Source organism: Chiloscyllium plagiosum, unplaced genomic scaffold, assembly GCF_037043375.1.
Source record: "Chiloscyllium plagiosum isolate Xiang-an unplaced genomic scaffold, Cpla_swu_hap1 HiC_scaffold_16, whole genome shotgun sequence".
Lineage (NCBI taxonomy): Eukaryota > Metazoa > Chordata > Chondrichthyes > Orectolobiformes > Hemiscylliidae > Chiloscyllium > Chiloscyllium plagiosum.
This window is the reverse complement of record NW_028270154.1, coordinates 73347955-73373819: the sequence shown is the minus strand read 5'-3', so window position 1 is coordinate 73373819 and position 25865 is coordinate 73347955. Positions and strand designations below refer to the sequence as shown.

At 42.2% G+C, this 25865-nt stretch overlaps 1 protein-coding gene across 1 annotated transcript in view; it reads right to left on the bottom strand.

The window, feature by feature from the left end:
* lcp2a (lymphocyte cytosolic protein 2a) overlaps positions 1 to 25865 on the bottom strand; it is a 157570-nt gene that overhangs the window by 128143 nt on the left and 3562 nt on the right. Inside the window, exons 2-3 of the mRNA XM_043703923.2 lie at positions 19149 to 19211; positions 6791 to 6837 (exon numbers count right to left, since the gene is read on the bottom strand). Coding sequence (XP_043559858.1) covers positions 6791 to 6837; positions 19149 to 19211 — 110 coding nt within the window. The remainder of the gene's footprint in view (positions 1 to 6790; positions 6838 to 19148; positions 19212 to 25865) is intronic.

Genomic DNA, 25865 nt, shown 5'->3' with positions numbered 1-25865 from the left:
ATACTCTGGGTAAAAAAGATACCCAACTTTAGCAAATAAAATTGAGTCTTGAGTACCTTATCGCAGCTATCAGTCCAGTGTACCTTTGAATGGAGGGCTGCCCACAGCCTGAGTTGCTATCTCTCAGATCTATTAAATTGAGATCTATAATCTCATAGCTATAAAGTTCTCAGTCTAGTACTTTAAGAGATGCAGGAGAATTTTCCCATTGTCCTAGCTAATGTTTACTCTACTGTCAATGCTTCCCAAACTGTTTATACGGAGACTTATGCTGATTATTACAAGAGCAGAAATTGCTGGTAAAACTCAGCAGATCTGGCAGCATCTGCGGAGAGAAAGCAGAGTTAACGTTTCTGGACTTGAAATCTTAATTCTGTTATGCTTATAAACCTACTGAGTTTCTCCAGCAATTTCTCCTTTTGTTTTTGATGTTCTGTAGGTCTTTGTTTTATCTAAGCTGATTACTGTCTGTTTGTAAACTGGCTGCTGCTATCCACACATCTCAACAGTGACTAAACTTCATTAACCAAAAGAGAAAATGCTGGAAAATCTCAGCAGGTCTGGCAGCATCTGTAAGGAGAGAAAAGAGCTGATGTTTCGAGTCTAACTGACCCTTTGTTGTGGAGTGCATTCTGATGGCCTAGGTGCTATATTAGTCCAAGTTATTTCTCTTTTCTTTCTATTTTAACTCACCACATGGCCCATTTGTTCTTTGGTGTTGGTCAAGTTTTGGGAGTGAAAAAAGGTGTGAAAATCTTTCCTTTAAACTGTTACTTTGATAGCCTGGCAGTGTAACTGTAATTAAGATGCCCTTATTAAAAGAAGGGCAAGGATGACTAGAAAAAATAAAAATTATACCAAAATCAATATCCATATTAAAGAAGTCTTAACTTTACAGAGTACATGGCCATTCAGTGTACTAGATCTATTGTAAGTCCCCAAAAATGTCCTGATCTCTGTAAATAATGCATCTGTTCTGCTGTCAAAAATACAGGAAAAACCATCACCAATTTCTCATTGACGCTTTCCAACATGGGACCCTCTGCTACATCTGATGAGAAAGCAATAAAAATGGCACTGTATACTGTGTTTGCTGCATTGCATTGCTCCGTGCAGCATTCATCTGATGCACAAATGATATCAGCCAGAATCTAATCAGGAAGTGCTCTGCAACAGCTCTTTCCACTTGGGCAGTATCGTGCTGTGTTTCTCAATTTCCTTTTTTGCAGAGACTGTTTGAGATAATGGTCTCGTGCACACTCACCCAAAGTAACCTTTAAAGTCAATGGTGTTTCTACCCATTTTAATTGGAAATGTGAGTTTATCACTGATTCCTCAGGCAATGTAACTGTTCAACCTCTTCACCTCACATTACCAGATTTTCTTGCTCATCCAGTGATGTCACATTTTCATAGCTTCTTTGAACACTTAATATTGCTCTGAATTACACTTCGGAAGTGCTACTTAGTTTACCTCATTTACTCAGTCTTGGTGTTGTACTTTGGTCAGTCCTGTGGTCGGTTTCAATGCTGTTTGATTAGACCTGTGGTCAGTTTTGGTGTTGTTCGGTCAGTCTTGTGGTCAGTTTTGGTGTCATTTTGTCAGTTTTGTGGTTGTTTTGATATCATTTTAAATGGGAACAAACTAATGAGCAAGTAGCCAGGAAATGTAGAATAGGTGACCAGAAGCCATTGTGAAGTCTAGTTTGTAACATGCAATGTGACAAAGTGCAGCTGTGTTTTCATGTAACAATAGTTGGCACAGGAAACTTCAAAGGTAATAGTGAACCATACGTCAGGGAAAAACCACAACAACGCGACGGTCGGAGGAGGAGCGTCTTATCTTCCGACTGGGAACCCTCCAACCACAGGGGATGAACTTGGACTTCACTAGTTTCTTCATCCCCCCTCCCCCCACCTTGTCTCAGCCGAATCCCTCCAGCCCGGCACCGCCTTCCTGACCTGCAGTCTTCTTCTTGACCTCTCCGCCTCCACCCTACTCTGACCTATCACCCTCACCTTGACCTCTTTCCACCTATCACATTTCCAACGCCCCTCCTCCAAGTCCCTCCTCCCTACCTTTTATCTTCTCCTGCTGAACACTCTCTGCTCATTCCTGAAGAAGGGCATGTGCCCGAAACGTCGAATCTTCTGTTCCCTAGATGCTGCCTGACCTGCTGTGCTGTTCCAGCAATAAAGTTTCAGCTTTGATCTCCAGCATCTGCAGACCTCACTTTCTCCTCGTCAGGGAAAATATAACTCAGTCACTTAATCCTCCCAGAAAATGTAGTGTAGAGGGTCACATTGGAAAATATGGTGTGAAACAGCATTGTTTTGGGTATCACCACCCCAGCTTGGGCAGTACAAGTGGTGGAAAGATGGCACAATCTGGGTGTACTTGGATGCAAGATATCTAAGTATTACTTTAAGGAGATGCTTACACAAGATAACAATGCTAAAACAATGGAAATCCAAATTCACAGGAACAATATTACTTTCCAAGTGGGACTACAAACTTGGATATTGGCCTTTCATGATGTAGAGGGATCTCAAGAACTCACTAACTTCAGACATCATTTGGAAGATACTGCTTTCAGAGACCACCCTTTGGTTAATCCATCAATTTTTTCGGAGGTATATGGAAAAAGTATTCGTGGATACATTTTTATTGCAAATGATTCACTAATACTATGACCCAAGGAAAGGCTATCCAAAGAAGGTTCAGTAAGTTGATCCTGGATATGCAGGGACTGTCTTATGATGAAAGATTCAATATGTTGGACTTGTTCTCATTAGGAATTTAGAATAATGGGACGAGACCTTAATGAAACATTTAAGGCTCTTAGAGGACTTGACAGAGTAGTTGTGGAAAGGTTATTTTCCCTTGTGGGAAAGTCTAGGACCAGAGGACATAATCTCAGAGTAAAGATTGCAAATTAAACACATGGAGGAGGAGGAAGCTTTTTCTGTCAGAGGATGGTCATTAAAATTATTCAAGGCTGAGAAAGATATATGTTTAATTATTAAGGGAATCTAGAAATATGGGGATAAGGCAGGAAAGCAAATTTGAAGATTATTAGTTCAGCCACGATCTCAGTGAACGGTGAAGCAAACTCGATGGACCAAATGACTTAATTTTGTTACTACATCCTTTGGTCTATGGTCTGACATCGGTGCTGAGTAAATACAAAGAAGAGCATGACCAAAACCTATACTCACTAATGATAACAGGTCACCCCTGTTGGACTTATCTTAAAAAGCAAGAAATGCCTCTGAATACAAGTCTCTGAATACAATGCCTCTGAATAACTTTCCCAGTTCTATCAATCAAGGAATCTATCCTGAGCCAGGAAACTCCAAGTTGATGACCATGCCAGAACAATGAGGACCTGCAGAGACACCACAATACTTTGGCCTCTGAGCATTTATATGCAAAACTTTTCAAATAAAACTTCTATAAAATGTCTCATTGAAGGACATTCTACAAGGAAGGCAGAAGACCATGAAAGAAATAATGTTGGAGGTTGATGCTTCTCAACATTTTAACCATAATGACCAACCTTCATAGAAGATAAAGGAGCCAGGGCAGGAAGGGAGGAGGTGCTGTTCTGTAAAGGAAGTGAGAGAGGATCCATCTCATTCATCAGCATCTCAATAGGAAGGAGTGATGCAGCCTCAGCCTGGAACTTTATCTTAGCCAGATCTCTGACTGTTCAGGGGCCTCAATATCTCTTTCTATTTATATATTGAAGGGCTGTCAGGATCGCTAGCAAGGCCAGCACTTATTGTCCATCTTTAACTGTCCTTGAGATGGACAGAGAACATGCTACTGGCTACAGTGGATGGTGGCAGACAACAGACAACCTTTCCCCATGTTGATAGCTGGTCTCACTGAGAGAAACCAATCCTAAAAATCCACTGCAACAAAGAAAGTAAGCATCTTAACTGAGTGTAAAGTGCCAGGCCTCCCTGCTGCCAACTTGAACCCTGAGCCTTGAGCTAATCACCCCGTCTTGATCTCCATTCTAGGTACTAACCCTGAAACTCTCAGTTAGCCTCAACTATTAATTCTTGGGAATGTATGTGAAGTTTGCCATTAGGCTATTAATCCCTAACAGAGACAAGAAAACTTATTCCTTTAGCTAACTAATTCTACTTTGAGAGAGCTCAAGGTGCATGACAAAGTACAATCAACTCTGACTGATATAAGAGTTGATAGAGGAGATAAAGCACATGTAAAAAAAAATGCCCTCATGTATTTTGTAAATCTTTCTCTTTTCACCTTAAAAATATGCCTCCTCATCTTGAAATCCCCCACCCTAGGAAAAGATACATGCCATTCACCTTATCTATACTTCTCATTATTTTATGAATGTCTGTAAGGTCAGCCTTCAACTGCCTATGCTCCAGTGAAAAAAGGTCAAGCCTATCCAGCCTCTCCTTATAATTCAAACCCTCAATTCCCAGCAACATCCTGCTATATCTCTTTTGAACCTCCTCCAGCTTAATAATATCCTTTCTAAAATAGGGTGACCAGAACTAGACACAGTACTCCAGAAGAGGCCTCACTACTGCCCTGTACAACCTCAACATGAAGTCCCAATTCCTATACTCAATGCTCTGAGCAATGAAAGCAAGCATGCTAAATGCCTTTTTAACCACTCTGTCTATATGTGATGCAAACTTCAAAGTATTATGTACCTGAATCCCTAGGCCTCTCTATTCTACAATTCTACCTAAGGCCCTACTTTGAATTGTACAAGTCCTGCCCTTCTCATGAAATAACATAACAATGAGTACAGAAGACACAGTCATTGAGCTTGACTACAATATCTCTGGAGGCGAAAGGGAGGACTGCAGATGCTGGAGTTCAGAGTCAAGATTAGAGTGGTGCTGGAAAAGCACAGCAGGTCAGGCAGCATCTGGGGAGCAGGTTTCGGGCAGGAGCCCTTCATCAGAAATGATGGACCTGTTGGGATCTGACACCAGACATGCCACTGTAAACTCTATGTGATCACAGTGGGCCATAAAGCCTCTTACAGTAGCATAACAATTCTGTGGTTTGATGCAAAGACCATAGTGATGAACACCTGACATCCGCTTGTAAGGCAGTTCCTCCTTTACACTTAGGCAATTGAACTTCATTGTACTAGCATTGGTCAATGGTCTTGGAAAAGGATAGACAAATATTACAAACACATAACTAATTAATATATACATACCTTAATTAATATATTGGCGCACCTGAAACTCAGCAGATAATTTTATAGAAATTTTTATATGTACTATGTAAAGTACAGAATGCATTGTTGTTGGGTTTGTGTGAATAATGCTGTGCTATGATTTAGTAAGAACAAAATGTATGAGAAGTTCAATGATTTCTTTCTCAAAAACATAGGAAACAACAATGTGTATTTAAGAGGTGGAATAAATAATTTCTCAATTCCAATCCAAATGCAGCAGCTGAACAAATAGTTTCATAAATACATCTTGACTTTGTCCAGGTATAAAACGGGTGATCAGTGAATCGAAAGCTAGTTTTTCAATTCCCTCTAGTTTCATTTCTTAGTCAATGGGAGAGATGTAATATGGCTGTTAATTTATTGCCACCCAGTTTATACAATCAGAAAAAGTCAGGATCAATCAGTTGATAAAATAATTCAGTTGAATTGCATATTGCAAATGTGTAGGCACAAATGGAGCTGGTCCTGAACAAGGTGACTCAATGTGACATGTTCCAATTGTCATGCACAGACTAGAAATTGTTCCATGCCAGACAACTGACAGCTAGCATTACACTGTGCTACATGTAGAACCTGTCATGATCGATTTGTATGCTACTATACAGATCCCACACTGTGCCTGTGACCCTCAAATCATCTCTGCAATGTTAGGAGGATGTTAGGAGAACACAGGGTGACCTGGACAGGCTAGGTGAGTGGACGGATGCATGGCAGATGCAGTTTAATATGGATAAATGTGTGGTTATCCACTTTGGTGGCAAGAACAGGAAGGCAGATTACTACCTAAATTGAGTCAAGTTAAGTAAAAGGGCAGTACAACGAGATCAAGGTGTTCTTGTACATCAGTCAATGAAAACAAGCATGCAGGTACAGCAGGTAGTGAAGAAAGCAATGCATGCTGGCCTTCATAACAAGAGGAATTGAGTATAGAAGCAAAGAGGTCCTTCTGCAGCTGTACAGGGCCCTGGTGAGACCACATCGGGAATATTGTGCACAGTTTTGGTCTCCAAATTTGAAGAAAGACATTCTGGCTATTGAGAGAGTGCAGCGTAGGTTCACAAGGTCAATTCCCAGAATGGCTGACTATCTTACACTGAAAGATTGGAGCGACTGGGCTTGAATACGTTTGAGTTTAGATGGCCTAGAGGGGATCTGATTGAGACATATAATATTATTAAATGGTTGGACACTCTGGAGACAGGAAGCATGTTTCCACTGATGGGTGAGTCCCGAACCAGAGGACACAGTTTAAAAATAAGGGGTAGTCCACTTAGAACAGTGTTGAGGAGAAACTTCTTCACCCAGAGAGTGGTGGGTATATGGAATGCTCTGTCCCAGAAGGCTGTGGAGGCCAAGTCTCTGGATACTTTCAAGAAAGAGTTGGACAGAGCTCTTAAGGATAGTGGAATTAAGGGTTATGGGGATAAGGCAGGAACAGGATACTAATTGAGGATGATTAGCCATGATCATAATGAATGGTGGTGCTGGCTCAAAGGGCAGAATGGCCTACTCCTGCACCTATTGTCTATTGTCTATTGAAGTACTTACGGCACTCGTAGTGTAGGGAACTTTTGAATGTCATTTTCAGACATGTTCTGTAAATCAAAAAAAAAATTGTTTAGAAATGTCATTGTTTTCAGTGTAGTTACACTTAAATCAAATATAATGAATCAATTTAAAGCAGGTGCATAAAGATATAAAGAGTGGCAAATGAAACTAGGTTAAGTTTTACAATTTTGTATGAAACCTATTAAAACCTTTGGCCTTCTTCTGCAACCTTGTTTCTGAGGGTTTGGCAATGGTCATCCATTGGATTGGTCTTCATTTATTGCTCAATGTACTGCAGTTGTTTGACATTGTGTACTGCAGGGTGACTGACCAGGACACTCTCCTGCTCTTATCGTCTGGGATATTGGAGGGATTTACAAGCTGACAGCTGACCTGCTAGCCAAGTTATGGCACACACTTGAGAACCCATAAGTGGGATTCAGACTTCGAGTTTCGGATTTAGAAGTTGCAATACAACACAAGACGTCACTACTGAAACCTGATAATAGGGAAACTATTTCAAACAATACTCAAAAAGACTAGATGGAAAAGATCAGCTGGTCCATTGAGTCTATCATGTTCTGCCTCGTAAATCCCATGCCCACCTGTACTGCCTTTCCAGTGGGTGCAAATTCCATGATTCTCTCTCCTCCCCCAACCCATAAACATTAATATTCTCCATGACCACTGCAAACTCCCTCCAAAACCAACACTCCCTCCAACTTCATCCACCAGCTACCTAAATAACAGTTCTTGGGAGTCACTGAGTCTAAAGATTATCCTGAGAGATTCCTTTCACAGCCTTTCAGAATCCTGCATCATCCACTGACTCCAAATTGAATTAACAAAAATTTCATTATTTACATTACTTTACCAGTCCATGTCTCTCCTTATTTGCAAAAATGCCTTTTTTAATGTTAAACTATTTCTATTCTTATATGATTTACACTTTCACATGACACCTTGTTTTGTATCTTGATACATGTAAATGGCTTAAAGGTTGTATTTAATAAGCATTAAGTTTTAATAAGCACATTCAGCAATCAGTTATCAATAGGGTAGTATTAGATAAAATTTATTAATTTCCCTTGAATAATTCCAAAGGTCTGGCCTGCACCCAGAGATTCCTGCACAGGAAGAAGCCACTTGGACCATCGTGTATCAATCTTAAACAAATCCGACTGCCTTGCTCTCTATCTCACTCTCTAGCCCTGTATCAATCACAAACTCATTCTTCTGACCCACTCTTCCCTCATAGTTTGTTTCAAATCACAAAACTCATCCCATTACCCTACTGCCCTGATGAAGGGCTCCTGCCCGAAACTTCAATTTTCCTGCTTCTTGGATGCTGCCTGACTTGCTGTGCATTTCCAGCACCACTCTAAACTTGACTCTAATCTCCAGCATCTGCAGTCCTCACTTTCGCCTCATTGCCCCACTGTGTCCGTATAGCTCTGTATCAATCCTAAACTAATCTCAATCTCTTTATAACTCTATCTCAATCACACACTAATCCCTTTTCTCCACTCTCCTCACAACCCTGTATCAATCCCAAACTAATCCCACTGTCATGCTCTGTCACCACAACTCTACATCAATCCAAAACACGTGCCACTTCTCCATTCATTCCCATAATCCTATATCAATCCAAAGCTCATCCCACTACCCTGCTCTCCCCATGGCCCTACATTAATCCCAAATTAATTTCATTCCCCATTCTCACTCCATGACCTTATTCCAGTTTCAAACTAATCCATTGAGCCACCCTTTAACCCACAGTCTATATCAATCACAAAATAATGTCACTGCCCTGTACTCTCCGCATAGTCCTTTATCAATCCCAAACCATCTGGGATGTTCTGGGATTTACATATTAAAGAACCAAAATGAGCAAATCCATTCTAAAAGATGAAAGATTTAATGTAGGTTTATCATTTCAGTTGCGTGACACTATAATCTTTAGCTATAAATTCTGTGTCTTATAGTCCTGCTTTACAATCACCTGATGAAGAAGCAGCGCCTTGAAAACTAGTGCTTCCAAATAAACCTATTGGACTATAACCTGGTATTGTATGATTTTTAACTTTGCCCACCCCAGTCCAATACCGGCACCTCCACATCATGACAAACCATTCTGACTGTCCCACTTGCTCACCATAGCTCAATCACAAACTAATGCTACTGTCCTGCTCTCTCCCACAGCCCTATATCAATTGCAAACTAGCTCCAATGATTCACACTCTCACTCTCCATGGCTTGATTCCAGTTCCAAATTAATCCCACCACTGGAACATCAAGGCTGTATATGTGGGAATAATGCCAGGATTCGGCGATTTGGTGTGTGTGTGTGTGTGTACGCGTGCTCGCGCTGAGGATTTGCTTTTGTCTCCTTGTGCCCCACAAAATAAAAATAAACCTTTTCAATGGTGCCTTTAGTGCTCCCCCTCCCACCATACAGAGCCCTCCTTACTGCCCCATTGTGTAGGTTGTTCAGTAACTGGTAAAAAATGACTGCATTTGCGAGACCCACTTCACCAATCATTTCTCAGTATTTCAATCAGGGTCCTAGATTCTCTTGACTTTGATATTGGCACCAATCTATAACAGTTAGACCCATCACCATAGACACTCGGCCAGTGCTCTTCTTCACGGAACTTGGAATGCGAACTGCTTTCTCTGCACAAATGCTGCTAGACTTGCTGAGTTTTTCAAGTAATTTCTATTATTTATTTGTTTCAGATCTCCAACATCTGCAGTTTGTTGTTTATCTTTGAGTTAGAGTCAAACCTGTCTTTTCCCAGTTTGTGCCTTTGTCACCACATTTTGGAGTAACTTGAAAAACTGTGCAAGTTTGGACTTTTCTAATCCATGGAGTAGCATGGCATTCTGGATTTAATTTTAGGGAAGGAAGCTGGATGTGTAAAATGATAACTACTGGGACAGCACTGGTTATGATAATTAATTGGTGAGATTTAACATCATTATGGAAAAGGACAAAAACAGGATTAGAATAAAGGTTCTATCTTGGCACAGGAAGGCCGATTTTACCAACTGATAAACAATTTAGTCAAACTGGACTGGAAACTGAAATACAAAGATAAATCAACATCATAGAAATTGAGGCATTCAAACAGGAGATTCAAGGGGTCACAGTAAGCATTTTACCAAAAAGAAAAGAGTAGGACAGCCATAGCCTACTGAATGAGAAGGTGAATAGAGGGTAAGGTAAGGAAAAAAAAAAGCAAATATATCTAAAACAGATTGCTATTAATTCTGCAGAAAAGCCTAGATAAGAACAGGACATGTCAACATGAAATTAAAAAGGAAATTAAGAAAGCAGAGAGAGGACATGGAATAAAATAGGTAATATCAAGGAAAATCCAAACATGTTTTACAATGTATAAGGAGTAAAAGGACAACCAAAAATAGAATAGCCCCTATTGAAGACAAAACAAGTAACCTAGGAGTGGAGGCAGAGGATGCAGGGGAGGTTCTAAATGTTTTGTGACAGTGTTCACAACACTGGGAGCTGAAGAATTTCATGAATTGAATGAATTAGCTTCATTGTCAAATATACTCAAATGAGTGCAATGAAAAGTTTATAAGCCGCCACTTAGAGTGCTAACTTAAGTACAAAGATACCTAAGTACAGCTTCTTCAGTTACAGATTTGTTACAGTGTAACAATGTCACCAACACACAGTGTCATCTTAGGAACACAGTACCTGAGTACAATCCTTAGTTACAGAATAGAGAAACAAAGAAAAAAAGTTACATTACAACCGTACATAGTATAACCATAGCTCAGAAAAGCAAGTCAAAAAGATAAATATCACAGGTTCATCCAAGGGCTCTCCGCAGCAGACCTGTGCATAGGGCCTCCACATGGTCTGACTGCTGGTCAGTAGGCTGAGGAATGGCAGATGGAGTTTAATTTAGATATATGCAAGGTGTTGCATTTGGTAAGGCACACCAGAGCAGGACCAACACAGTCAATGGTAGAACCCTAGAGAGTTAGAGAACAAAAAGGTGGAGGTTCACTCCTTGCAAGTAAAGTCACAGGTAGACAAGGTGGTGAAGAAGGCTTTCAGCATTCTTGCTTTCATTGGTCAGAGCATTGAGTATAGGAGTTTAGATCAGTGTGGTGCTGGAAAAGCACAATAGGTCAGGCAGCATCCGAGGAGCAGGAAAATCGAGTTCGGGCAAAAGCCCTTCATCAGGAATAGGCATTGAGTATAGGAGTTGAGAAGTTTTGTTGCAGTCGTACAAGATGTTGGTGAGACCACATTTGCAATACTATGTGCAGTTCTGGTCACCCTATTATGTCAAGGATATTATTAAAAAAGAAATAGTGTAGAAAAGATTTACTGGGATGCTTCCTGGATTGGAAGCTTTGAGTTATAAGGAGAGGTTGGATAGGCTGGGACATATTTTCCCTGGAGCACAGGAGATTAAGACTTGACCTTATAGATGTCTATAAAATCATGAGAGGGACAAATCAGGTAGATGGGCAACAACATTTCCCCTGGCTAGGGGAGTCTAAAATTAGAGGGCACAGGTTTAAATTTGAGGGGAGAGATACAAAAGGGTCCAGAGGGGCAATTCTTTTCACACAGAGAGTGGTGAGTGTCTGAAATGGGCTGCCAAAGGTAATGATTGAAGCAAGTACAATTTTGTCACTTAAGAAACATTTAGACAGGTATATGAATGGTATAGGTATGTTGGGAAGGACAAGTTAAATTGTGCAAACTGGGTGGCCTGGGCAAGTTGGGCCAAAAGTCCTGTTTCTGTGCTGTAGACCTCTATGCCTCTCTGACATTAATGCAGAAGATAAGGCTGAAGCATTTACAACAATCTTCAGCCAGAAGCACCAAGTGGATAATTCACCTCGGCCTCCTCCAGTGGTCTCCAGCATCACAGATGCCAGTCTTCAGTCAATTTGATTCATTTCATATGATATAAGAAATGGTTGGAGGCACTGGATACTGCAAAGGCTATGGGCCCTACAACATTCCAGCAACAGCACTGAAGACTTGTGCTCCAGAACTTGCTGTACCCCTAGCCAAGCTGTTTCTGCAAGTTATAAAACTGGCATCTCCCTGACAATGCAGAAAATTGCCCAGGTATGTCCTGTACACAGAAATCAGGACAAATCCTACCCAGCCAATTACCACACCATCAGTCTACACTCAATTGCCTGTCAAGTAATGGAAGGTATCATTAACAGTGCTATCAAGCAGCACCTGCTCAGCAATAACCTGCTCAGTGGCACCCAGTTTCTGCCATGACCACTCAGCTCCTGACATCATTACAGCCTTAGTTCAAATATGGACAAAAGAGCTGAATGCCAGAGGTGAGGTGAGAGTGACAGCCCTTGACACCAAGGCTGCATTCAACCATATATGGCATCAATATGCCTCAGCAAAGCTGGAATCAGTGGGAAACAGGGGCTCTCCATTGTTGGAGTTAGACCTGGCATGAAGGAAGATGGTTGAGGTTGTTGGAGGTCAGTCATCTCAACTTCAAGACACCTCTGCAGCAGTTCCTTAGGGTAGTGTGCTCATCCCAATCATCTTCAGCAGCTTCATCAATGACCTTCCCTCCATCATATGGTCAGAAGTGGGGATGTTTGTTGATGATAGCACAATCATCAGTGGCATTCACAACTCCCCAGATATTGAAACTGTCCATGTTTAAATGAAACAAGACTTGGACAATATCCAGGCTTGGATTTCAAGTGTCATGCAAACAATGACCATCCCCAAAAAGGGACAAACACCTCTCCTTGATATTCGGTGGTATTGCCATCATTGAATTCCTCACTATCAACATCCTGCGGATTACCATTGACCAAAAGTCAACTGGACTCATCATATAAACAAAATGCCTGCAAGGGCAGATCAGAGGCAAGGAATACAACAATGGGTCACTCACCTCCTGACTCCCCAAAGCTTGTCCACCATCTACGCGGCACAAGTTAGGAGTGTTGATGAATACTCACACCATCCTGGATGAGTGTAGCTCCAACAATGCTAAAGAAGCTTGGTACCTTCCCAATAATTATCAAGATTAGACTGGTGCTGGAAAAGCACAGCAGGTCAGACAGCATCCAAGGAGCAAGAAAATTGATGTTTCAGACCAAAGCTCTTCATCAGGCATGAGGCAGTGAGCCTCCAGGATGGAGAGATAAATGGGAGGGGGATGGGGCTGGGGAAAAGGTAGCTAAGAGTGCAATAGGTGGAGGGAGGTGGGGCTGAAGGTGATAGGTCGGAGAGGATGACGGAGTGGAGGTGGGAAGGAAGATTGGCAGGTAGGACAGGTCATGAGGATGGTGCTGAGCTGGCAGGTTGGAACTGGGGTAAGGTGTGGGGATGGGAAATTAGGAAACTAGTCCACATTGATGCCCTGGGGTTGAAGTGGCGGAAAATGAGGCGTTCTTCCTCTAGGTGTCAGGTGGTGTGGGAGTGGCGATGGAGCAGGCGCAGGACCTGCATGTCCTCAGCAGAGTCAGAGTGGGAGTTGAAATGTTCAGCCACTGGGCGGTGGGGTTGATTGGTGTGGGTGTCTCGGAGATGTTCCCTGAAGCGTTCCACAAGAAGGCGTCCAGTCTCCCCAATGTAAAGGAGACCACATTAGGAGCAAGGATACAATGAATGACAGTTGTGGATGTGCAGGTGAAATTTTGTTGGATGTGGAAGGATCCTTTGGGGCCTTGGATGGAGGTGAAGGGGGAGGTGTGGGCGCAGGTTTTGCAATTCTTATGGTGGCAGGGGAAGGTGCCAGGAAGGGAGGGTGGGTTGTTGGGGGGCGTGGACCTGACCAGGTAGTCACGGAGGGAACGGTCTTTGCTGAAAGTGGATAGGGGTGGGGAGGGAAATATATCCTTGGTGGTGGGGTACGTTTGTAGGTGGTGGAAATGTCAGCAGATGATGCGGTTTATGCGGAGGTTAGTGGGGTGGAAGGTGAGGACAAGGGGGGGGTTTTGTCCTTGTTGCGGTTGAAGGGGTGGGGTTTTAGGGTGGACGTGTGGGACGTGGATGAGATGCGTTGGAGGGCATCTTCAACCACATGTGTGGGGAAATTATGGTCTTTAAACAATCGGCTTGATTGGCACCACATCCACAACCATCCACCCCTCCACCACTGACAATCAGTTGCAACAGGGTATACTATCTACAAAATGCACTGCAGAAATTCACCCAAGATTGTTAGACCCACAACCACTTCCATTTAGAAGGGCAAGGACAACAGATACATGGAAAACCACTACCTGTAAGTTCCCCTCCAAGCTACTCACCAGCCTGCCTTGGAAATATATTGCTGATCTTTCATTGTCACTGTTCCAAATTCTGTCCCTAATGGCATTGTGGATCTACCTACATAACATGGATTGCAGTAGTTCATGAAAACATCTTACCAACACTTTCTCAAATACAACAAGGAACAGACAATAAATGCTGGTCGAGCCAGCGATGCCCTAGTTCCATGACAGAATAAAACAAATTGTCATCTTTTTACAGCAATGAATTGATGTACAACCAGAACAAATTGGAAAGTATTTTTGTTAAGAATTAGAATCCCTACAGTGTGGAAACAGGCTCCTCAGCCCAACAAGTCCACCCAGACCCTACATTTATTCCTAACCAATGCACCTAACGCCATGGACAATTTAGCACGGCCAATTCACTTAACCTCCACATCTTTGGATTGTAGGAGGAAACCAGAACACCCAGAGGAAACCCACACAGACACGGGGAGAATGTGCAAACTCCACACAGACAGTCGCTGGAGGTCCCTGGCACTGTGAGGCAGCAGTGCTAACCACTAAGCCACCATGCCATCCCAAAAGTATTCCACCAAAAGTACAATCTAGCCAAATGGCAAGATGTCACCCAGATGAGTTACTTTTCATACATACATCAACTTTTACCATCTCAGACATTTTGATGTTAATTAATCATTTTTGATTAAATATCTAGAGGTCTGGATCTGCAGCAGCTATCAAAGAACAATCACAAGCTAAAATGCTATTTGAATTTGTCTTCACCAACCTACCTACTGAAGATATATCTGTCCACATCTGCATTGATAGGGATGACCTCCCAATCTTTTTCATTTTCATATTGAGAACATGTTTTATCATTTTATTTGGCACTATTACCACGTTAAATGGGATTGATTTTGAACGTATCTAGTAACTCAAAACTGAGTATCCATGAGGTACTGTGAGCCTTCAATAGCAGCAGAATCATGCTCCAACATATACTCCAACCTTGTGGCCTGGCATATCCCCACTCGAGTATTACTGATAAGCCAGGGGATCATTCCTAGTTCAATGGAGAGTGCGGGAAGGCATGCCAAGAGCAGCATGAGGCATGCCTAAAAATGGGATATCAAATTGGTCAAGTGACAAGAAATACTGTGCCAAACAGCACAAGCAGCAAGTGATTGACCAAACTAAATCATCTCATAGCTAACAAATCAGATCTAACCTCTTCAGGCCTGCCACATCCAGCTGCGAATGATGGTGGACAATTAAAGGAGTTACTGGAGGAAGAGGGTCTAGAAATTTATAACGGAGGAATGCAGCACATCAGAGCAAAAGACTATACTGAAATATTTACAATAATCATCATTGAGTATTGAATGGACAATCTATTTTAGTCTCCTCCTGAGGTCCCCAGCATCATAGATGCCAGTCTTCAGCCAATTCGATTCACTTCACATGATATCAAGAAACAGCTGACAGCAACAAATATTGTAGTCTATTGGCTTTGACAACATCTCAGCAATAGTACTTCTGTTCCAGGACTAACTTCATCCTGAGATTAGCTGTTCCAGTTTGGCTATAATACTGGCACCTACCAGACAATGGATAAACTTGTCCAGGTATGTCCTGCATACAAAAAGCTGGGTAAATCAATTCAGTCTGTTCCTTTCCCATCAGTTTATTCTTGATCATCAAAGTGATCAAAGGTGTCATCTACAGTGCTATCAAATGGCATTTACATAGCAGTAATATGCTCACTGACAATCTGTTTGGGTTCCACCAAGGCCACTCAGCTCCTGACCTCACTCACAGCCATGGTCCAAGAATGAAGATTCCAGAATTGAAGCAAAAGTGACATTCCTTGAAAGCAAGGCTGCAACTGACAGAATGTGGTATCATGGAGACCAAGCAAAACTTCCCCAACTAATATTTGGGGAAAACCATTCATTAGTTGGAATCATATTTGATACAGTGAAAGATGGTTATGGTTGTTGGAGGTCAGTCATCTCAGTTCCAGGACATCTCTGCAGAGTACTCTGCATCTTCAGTGTAGTACCCTTGGCCCAACTGTTTTCAACTGCTTTATCAATGACCTTCCCTCCATCATTAGGTCAGATGTGGGGATATTTGCTGATGATTACATAACCTTCAGTATCATTCACTTCTCCTCAGTTACTGAAACCGATCTGTCTCTATATGCAACAAGACCTCAGATTTCCTCAAAGTTTTGATTTGTGGGATAAAGGCTGCTGAGATGGAAAAGGCACAGATCTTTCACCTTACTTTCTTGCATGTTGCATGTTCCAAGCCTGGGATGATACATTCACTATCAGGGAATGACCATCACCAAGAGAAAATCTAAAGTTCGTCCCTTGATATTCAGTGGCATTACAATTATCAACAGCATACTGGGAGTTATCATCGACTAGAAACTGAAATGAATTAGATATATAAACAAAGTGGTTACAAAAGCAAATTAGAGGCTGGGATATCTATATAGAGCAATTCACCTCTAACTCTCTAAATCCTATCCACCATCTACGAGGGGTGCAATCAAATGCTCCCCACTTGACTGAGCTCCAGAAACACTCAAGAAGCTTGATACTATTCAGGGAAAGGCAAGCCTGCTTGATCTGTGCTTCACCTTCACCTTTCATGTTCTCCACCACTGATACCCAATGGCAACTGAGTGCATTATCTACAGGTTGCATTGCAGCAACTTACCAACGCTCCTTCAATAATAACTTCGAAACCTATGGCCTGTAGCATGTAGATGGACAAGGGCAGAAGATACATGGGAGTTGTAACTTCCTGCAAGTGCCCTCCAAGCCATACATCATTGTGACTTGGGAATATTACATATTCCTTCAGTGTTGCTTGTCAAAATCCCTTCCACGAGGGCCTGTGGTTCAATAAGGTGGATCATCAAAGATAATTAAAGATGGACAATAAATGATAGCTATAATAGAGATTCCCATGTTCCCTAGGGTTAATAAAAGAAGCAGGGTAATGAGGCACTGCAGCTGTACATTTTAGTTAAAAGTAACAACAGCATGACGACCATTCAATAAAATAGATGTGAGCTCCCAAAGCTATTTCTAAAGATTACCAAAAAGCCTAGGAACAGGAGAAGACCATTCAGCCCTTTCAGCTTACTCCATCATCCAATCTCTACCTTAACTCCATTTACCTGTCTTTGATCCATCTTCCTTTGGTACACTTACATAACACAAATGTATTCATCTCAGTCTCATTTTAATGAGTTTCACTTTCCAATACTGTATATCTATGTCTATCTGCATGTCTAGCTGCCTGAGAAAGGAATGGGGGCTCCTAAAGCTTGTGGTTTCAAATAAAGTTGTTGGACAATAACCATGCATTGTATGATTTTTGACTTTGCATTTTTAATGTGAAATACTGAAATTGAAAAGTGTATGCAGGGCTGTGGCGCAGGAAGTAATATTCATAAATGGAAGTTTGTACTGTAGATAGTTTGCAACGAGGAATCAGATTTTGCTGTTTGGTGCATTTCTGACTGGATTACTTTCCTGTGTCAGCAGTTTATCGTAATATTTCATCTTATTCATTTTTTTTGTCAGTGATGTGGAAGACAAAGATTAACTTTCTTTTCTCATGCATACTTTTACTGGACTTTATTCCATTGTAAGCTTAATGCACAACTGAAATGTTACACCTCAGGAAATCTGACAGTAAATCTGTACTTCTGATGTCTTTCAGGTTGAGTTTTGAAGTAAGAATCTTTTCAAACCTAATCTTTATCGTTGAGTGCATTGAGTGTGTAACATTCAGTAAGCCTAAACATGGTACTGTCCTAATTTTCTGTGAATCTTCTTATGGACCAGCAGTACACAGGTGATGGGTGTTGCCCAGAGTCTTTGTAGAGTTGATGGTGTAGAGTACCATAGAGGGCAGGCCAGTGGTTGTAAACTGCAGTGGAAGAGTAGTCAGCCAGTGAAGGTGATGAAAGGACAAGCCCTCTCCCCAGACAGAAAACAGCAATCCCCTTGCCTGGTTCCTCTGTAATTTTAATAATCTCCATAATTTTTCCAAATCTTCATGTTAGCAATCCTGCCCTCTCACAGCCTACCACCACCAGGACTCCACCACCAGAGATATATTTTGCTCCCAACCCCTATCCACTTTCCATAAAGATCGTCCCTTCCGTGACTACCTGGTCAGGTCCACAGCCCCTAACAACCCTCATGGACTTTCCCTGCCTCCGCAGGAATTGCAAAATCTGTGCCCACATCTTCCCCCTCACCCCAAAGGAGCCTTCCACATCCATCAAAGTTCCATCTGCACTTCCACACATGTCATTTACTGTATCCGTCGTTCCCGATGCGGTCTCCTCTACACTGGGGAGACTGGACGTCTACTTGCAGAGCGCTTCAGAGAACATCTCTGGGACACCTGCATCAATCAACCCTACCGCCCCATGGTTGAACATTTTAACTCCCCCTCTCACTCTGCCGAGGATATTGCAGGTCCTGGGCCTCCTCCATTGCCACTCCCTCACCACCTGACGCCTGGAGAGAGAACCCTCATCTTCTGTCTCAGGACCCTTCAACCCCATGGCATCAATGAGTACTTCACCGGTTTCCCCATCTTCCCTCCTCCCGCCTTACCCTAGTTCCAACCCAACCTGTCCCATCTGTGAAATCTTCCTTCCCATGTATTCCCTCCACCCTCCTCTCTGACCCTATCACCATTACCCCCACCTCCATCCACTTATTGCACTCTCAGCTACCTTCCCCCCAGCCCCACCCCTCTCCCATTTATCTCTCCACCCACCAGATGCCCAGCCTCATTCCTGATGAAGGGCTTTTGCCCAAAACATCGATTTTTCTGCTCCTAGGACGCTGCCTGACCTGCTGTGCTTTTCCAACACCACTCTAATCTTGACTCTCACAGCTTCCATCCAGCCCCACTGATGAAACACCTGCAATAATATGGCTCCAGCCATTCCTATACTATTGACTTTACAAAGGGTAATTAGAAGCCTTACCACGGATGGAATACAATTTTCAGGCCATCAGAAGAGTTCTAAAAACAAGCCATAAAGACTTACCAGAAATCTCTGCCCAGTAATACTGTTCTTTTTAACAACTTTTTCACAGTCTTTCCAATCCAGCTGTTGAACACAAACACAGTGAGAAAATTAGCTTTCATGTATTTCAAAATAATACGAGAACGAAGAAATTATTCAGCTGCTGTCACCTGTTCCTCTACTGGTAGCACTCTTGCCCCTCATTTGGAATGTTTGTGGTTTCAAATACAACTGCAGAGACTTGAGCAAATAATCTGTGCTGGGGAATTGAGGTAGTGCTGCTCTATCAGTTGCTTCAGGTGGATGTAAAGGCTTCCATGGCACTATTTTGACAGATAACAGGGGGATTTTCCTAACATTGTGGGACAGTGTTTATCTTTCAAGCAACATGAACAAAGCAAGTGATATGGTTCTTGTCACAATGCTGATTGTGGGATTTTGCACTACAGAAATTGTATGTTAAACTTTGACTGCATATTGAAGATATTTAATTGTCTGCAAAGTGGGTTTGTGTATCCTGAGGATGGGAAAGATATGATTTAAATGCAAGTCCCTTTTCCTTAAGATTATTTCATCAGATGTTAAAAGAGTCAGTGCCTTCGAAGGGGGTGATAAATTGCTGACAGAAGAATAAGGACTTTTACACTTTATGAATTCCACCATTCCTTCAGTTTGGAAGTTTATTTCTAATGAACAGATTCTCACTATAAAGAGGAAGCTTATCAATGCAAAATACGAAACTCCATCTGGCTATGGCAAACACAGAGATAGTGAGAGGCAATGACATAGAACAGTCTGGGAGATGGAAATGACATTGGAAGGAAAAGGCTGAGAAGAAAGGCGTCAAATGTTTGCGGTCACCTGAAAAGGTGGAGGAGATTTCTATGAGGTTCTTTTCCTCTCCCAGTGGATCTTTAGCCTACCTGTCATGTAGCAGTTGTGGGAAGTGGCTATCAGCAAGTCAGACCTGAGGGTACATTGCACACAAAAACAGAAATTGCTGGAAAATCTCAGCAGGTCTGGCAGCATCTGTGGAGAGAAATCAGAGTTGATGTTTTGGGTCCAGTGACCCTTCTTCAGGACTGCGATTATAATAACTGGGAAACAGGGACCTTTCTTTCACCCAATATGGTTAGCACAGAGCCAGTGAAGGAGGGAACTGAGGGGAAAGTAGGGGGAAAGGTTTGCTGCTGTAAGAAATGCTCAGAGTGGATCCAGACTTGGTGGTGGTTTGATATTGTGGGAATAGTGAAAGGCATGGCTGAGGATTCTGGTGATGAGATTACAGGCCATATTATACAAATCTTGTCCACCGCCTCCCACTTCCCCCGCCCCCCCCCCCACACACACACACACACACACACACACACACCACCTTTTCTTCACTGTGATCCTTGGGCGTGAAGGAAGAGAAGGGTGCTCTGAGAGAGATGCATAGTCATGTGTTGACGCTGCAGAGCATAGACAATGCAATAGTGCAGTAAACTGATTTACTGGCTTTTATGTAATATACAAATGATCATTGAAAATTGATTTTTTATATTGAATATGTCTATCAACAAAAGGAGCTCTGTATTTATTATAACATTGTAACTGCTTGATTTGTTTGTAGAGGATTGCAGTGCAAATTGGTTAGAATAACACTTGACCTTACAAGTTCAATTATGAGGTCAGGTTGTAAACAGTAACCCTTTGATTTTAAATTTTAGACTATCAAGAGCTGTGCTGATCTAGATATTTAAAACAATAAAGAGATTCAACAGTGAATGTATAAAAAAGATTGATTATAGGTGGGGGCATCAAGAAAAAGGGAGCACAATCTTGATATTACAGTCAAACCAAGTAGAGTAAAATCAGAAGCTATGTTTTGGAAAGAGGTGTTACTGGAGATCTTGCTCATTTAAAAGGTTGCAAATACTAATAGAAACTTTCAAGGGAAGAATGAGTAGATATCTGTTGGATAAAGATAACAAGAGATTGGAGAAAAGTTGAGAGTGTGAAGTTGGGGAACAGCTGAGCAATGAATGAAGTGAATGGCAGAATATACTTGAGGGGCTGAATGTTGTAGTGATTGGAATGAGGTCAGCCAGGTGGATTTCATAGAATGTGAGTTTGCTGATTGAGAATGTTAACCTGGTCCATTCGGGGAGTCGTGGCTGACAGGTCATGTTCGCTCTCAAAGCCAGCTCTGACTTAACTGGGTCAGTGTCATGTACTGTGCCTGAGTAAATAAAGGGTGACGTGGTGACAGGAAAACGGCCATCGTGGAGTTATTTCAAATGCTTTCCTTCTGTTGCTATGTTACCCTGGATCTGTGTTATTACAACAGTCTTTTGTCTGCTAATTTTATGATAACAACAAATAACATTTATATATCACCTAGGAAAAATGTGTCAAGATGGTTCACAGAAGCTTCATACGGCAAAATATGGTGCCTTAATTGGCATGATGCTTCAGGAAGTGAGATAAGTGTTGACACACAATATTTTGTGGAAGAAATTCCAGAATATGGGGCCGAGGATCCATAAGACATGGCTGTCAATTGTGGGGCAAAGGGAAGAGGGATGGACAAAGAGGTGGAGTTAAAGAACTGAAGAGTGCAGGAGTAGGTTAAAAGGGTGAAGGATAGCATGGAGATAGGGAGTCAACAGTCCATAAAAAGTCTTAAGTGTAAGATTGACAATTTTAAATTGTTAGGGCATTGGGAACTACAGATGGATATGATGAATGAACAGTGTGTGGAATAACATGCAGACATTAAAGTTTTGGGATCATGTGAAGTTTTGGGATCATCACAGTCCAAAGATGTGCGGGTCAGGTGAATTGGCCATACTAAATTGCCCGTAGTGTTAGGTAAGAGGTAAATGTAGGAGTATGGGTGGGTTACGCTTCGGCGGGGCGGTGTGGACTTGTTGGGCCGAAGGGCCTGTTTCCACACTGTAAGTAATCTAATCTAATCTAGTAATCTAATCTAATCTAATCTAAAGTTAATGGGGGTCAGAATGAGAGGCTTGATCAGGAAGATCTTGGAATAGTTCACTGTGGAGATTATGAATGAGAATTTCAGTGACAAATGGGCTGTGGCAGAGGCAGAGGTGAAAAATATTAATGAGAAAGTACATAATGTTTGTTATGGAGAGCAGATGTGATTGGTAGCTCAGCTCAGAGTGAAATAGGGCACCAAGATCTGGTTCAGCATGAAGTAATGACCAAGGAGAACAATGGAATCAGCAGCTCAGGAATGAAATTTGTTGGTGGACCATTTTCTGGGGAAAGTATAGTTCATTGAGATGCCTGACAACAGAAAGGAAGAGTAGGAAGATTGAAAGTGATGATGGAGAGGTGGAGCTATATGTTCTATTTACAACAACCTGACTCTGTGTAAAACAAAGACCTAATTTTATCATGTAAGTGAGTGAGTTTTGAGTGAGTTAAAATCAGACCCCATAAGTCTTTGGCTAATATTATCAAGGGGCAGAAGGTGAAGAAGGAACCCCATGACAGATCTCCAGATGTAATGCAGGAGCAGGAAGTCTAGTTATTTCTGGAGATACCCTGACTACAATTGAATAGGAGAGGGCAGAACATTTCCGGGATACCCGCACCAATCAACCCCACTGCCCCATGGCCGAACATTTCAACTCCCCCTTCCACTCTGCCGAAGACACACACGTCCTGGGCCTCCTCCATCACTACTCCCTTAACACCCAATGCCTGGAGGAAGAACACTTCATCTTCCGCCTCGGAACCCTTCAACCCCAGGGCACCAATGTTGACTTCACCGGTTTCTTTATTTCCCCTTCCTCTACTTTACCCCAGTTCCAACTTTCCAGTTCAACACCATCCTCATGACCTGTCCCACCTATCCGCTCCACCCTTCCCTCTGATCTATCAACTTCACCCCCACTTCCATCCACCTATTGCACTCTCAACTACCTTCTCCCCAGCCCCACCTCCATTTATCTCTCCACACCCGAGGCTTCCAGCCTCATTCCTGATGAAGGGCTTTTGCCTGAAATGTCAACTTTCCTGCTCCTCGGACACTGTCCGACCTGCTGTGTTTGTCCAGCACTAATCTTGACACCAAGTAAGAGTAAGCTGACTCTGGAGAGGGTGTATTGACAGTGTGTTGTAGTTCATCATGGCAATGGTTGTAGAAATGTCCTGGAGGACAAAAAAGGATTATTTATGATGACCACAGTCATTGTAGAGTATGTGGTTCACGACTTTGAAAGAGGAAATTGGATGGGGATAGGGATGAAGTGCTGCAGGACACTGAAGGCATAGGTTCAAATCAACAAGGCAGCTGGTATAACTTAAACTTACATAATAAAATCTGGAATTGAAATTTAGTCTAATTAGTGGTGAGCATGACACTGTTTTTAGATTACTTACAGTGTGGAAACAGGCCCTTCGGCCCAACAAGTCCACACCGACCCGCCGAAGCGCAACCCACCCAGACCCATTCCCCTACATTTACCCCTTACCTAACACTACGGGCAATTTAGCATGGCCAATTCACCTGACCTGCACTTTTTTGGACTGTGGGAGGAAACCGGAGCACCCGGAGGAAACCCACGCAGACACGGGGAGAATGTGCAAACTTCCCACAGTCAGTCGCCTGAGGCGGGAATTGAACCCGGGTCTCTGGCGCTGTGAAGCAGCAGTGCTAACTACTGTGCCACCGTGCCGCCCACAATTATTGACTACTGTATAAACTTATCTAGTTTACTAATGTCCTTGGGGAAGGAAAACTACTATCCTTACTTGGATTGACCTACGTGTGACTCCAGACTATACCAATATGGTTAACTCTGAGCTTCCCTCTGCAATGGCCTAGCAAGCCAGTTACTTCAAAGAAATTAGGAATGGGCATTAAGTCCATGTCTTGACAATGCTGCCTCTATCCCATGAAAGAATAAAGAAAGAAAAAAGGCTTTCCCTATGACCATGTGAAGTAGTAATGCTAAGAGAATAGTCATAAAAATGAGTTGGACGGTTTATAGGGAGGAAGAGGTCAACCAATGAGAGGAGGTCAGCAATATTCGAGGAGGGATAACAAGGAGAGTTGAGAAAGATGTTGTAATTGAAGATAACTGCAGAAACTGAAGGAGGGAACCTAGGAAATAGATTAATAGATGCAGTGGAACAAACGTTAGGCAGATAGCTCAATCCGAAAAGACTGGATGGGAGATCTTCTAGAGAATTTGGGTAGGTTCATTCTGTTTACATGAACAGATATCTGGTCTATCCATCTCTGACTCAAAGGATTGTATTAATTTGAAAGCGACACAGAGTCTAAGAATCAGGGAGATTCCAGAATAGAAGGATGAGGTGAATTCATTGGTGAAAGAGGAAACAATATCTCAAGTACCTCGCAAGACTGAGAAACCTGAATAACACTAAGGTTTTGAGTTCAACATTGTAGCTAAATCTCAACAATGTTTGGTTAGAGTTGCCAGGCGGCCTTTGGCTTGGGGTTCAGTTTTGCACATTGAAAAAATGGCAATGCTTTTTTCTTCTGTTAGCTTGTGACCTATAATGGTTTCCCTTGACCTATGAATAATTACTGTCTGAGTCTTGTAGATTTCTGCAAACTCTTTTATTCACGCTTATGTATATAAGATGCTTCCTGTAAGTACATCTCTCACTATAACAAGCTATTTCATCCTCTCTTCACAACAGTACAGTAGCTCGTTGGTTAGTACTGCTGCCTCAGTGCAACAGGGACCTGGCTTCAATTCCAGCCTTGAGTGACTCTCTTTGTGGAGTTTGCACATTCTCCCTGTGTCTGCATGGTTTTCTCTGGGTGCTCCAGTTTCCTCCTATCGTCCAAAGATGTGCAGGTTAGGTGAATTGGCCATGCTAAATTGCCCATAGTGTTCAGGAATGTGAAGGTTAGGTACATTAGTCAGGGCAAATGTAGAGATAATAGAGTAGGAGAATGGGTCTGGGTGGGTTACTCTTCGGAGGGTCGTTGTGAACTTGTTGGGGCAAATGCCCTGTTTCCACACTGTAGGGACTCTATGATGATTTCTTGTATCTGACTGCCGATGTCACTGTTATCACAATATGTATCGCCATGTTATTAAAATATTCACTATGCAACAACTGTATCTGGTAAATTGTTTTTTAATAAGGAGAGATTTATAATTATCTCACTTCTCTATGATGTATTACCAAGCTTCAGGACAAGTCAGAAATCAGCACTTTAAAATCCTATCTCAACCATCCCTCAACATGAACTGAGTCTATCACTGTCATGATCATAAACCAGCAAATTCTCTTTACACATCAGTTGTTGATAGTTAAAATCTATCCATGTGAAGTCATTTGGTGGGCCAAAGGGCCTGTTCCCATGCTGTATTGCATCACCGTATATCTAAAAATAGTTCAGACATGTGGTTGAATTGAAGAGAATAAAGAGATAATAAAGAGCTAAGAGCATCAAGGAGGGGACATGAAAGGTCCTTAGTTGGTATGATTAGGGAAAACCCTAAGGCTTTCTATAGGTATGTCAGGAATAAAAGAATGACTAGGGTAGGAATAGGTCCAGTCAAGGATAGTAGTGGGAAGTTGCGTGTGGAGGCTGAAGAGATTGGGGAGACACTGAATGAATACTTTTCGTCAGTATTCACTCAGGAACAGGACATTGTTGCCGATGTGAATACTGAGTCACAATTAAGTAGAATGAATGGCTTTGAGGTATGTAGGGAAGAGGTGTTGGAAATTCTGGAA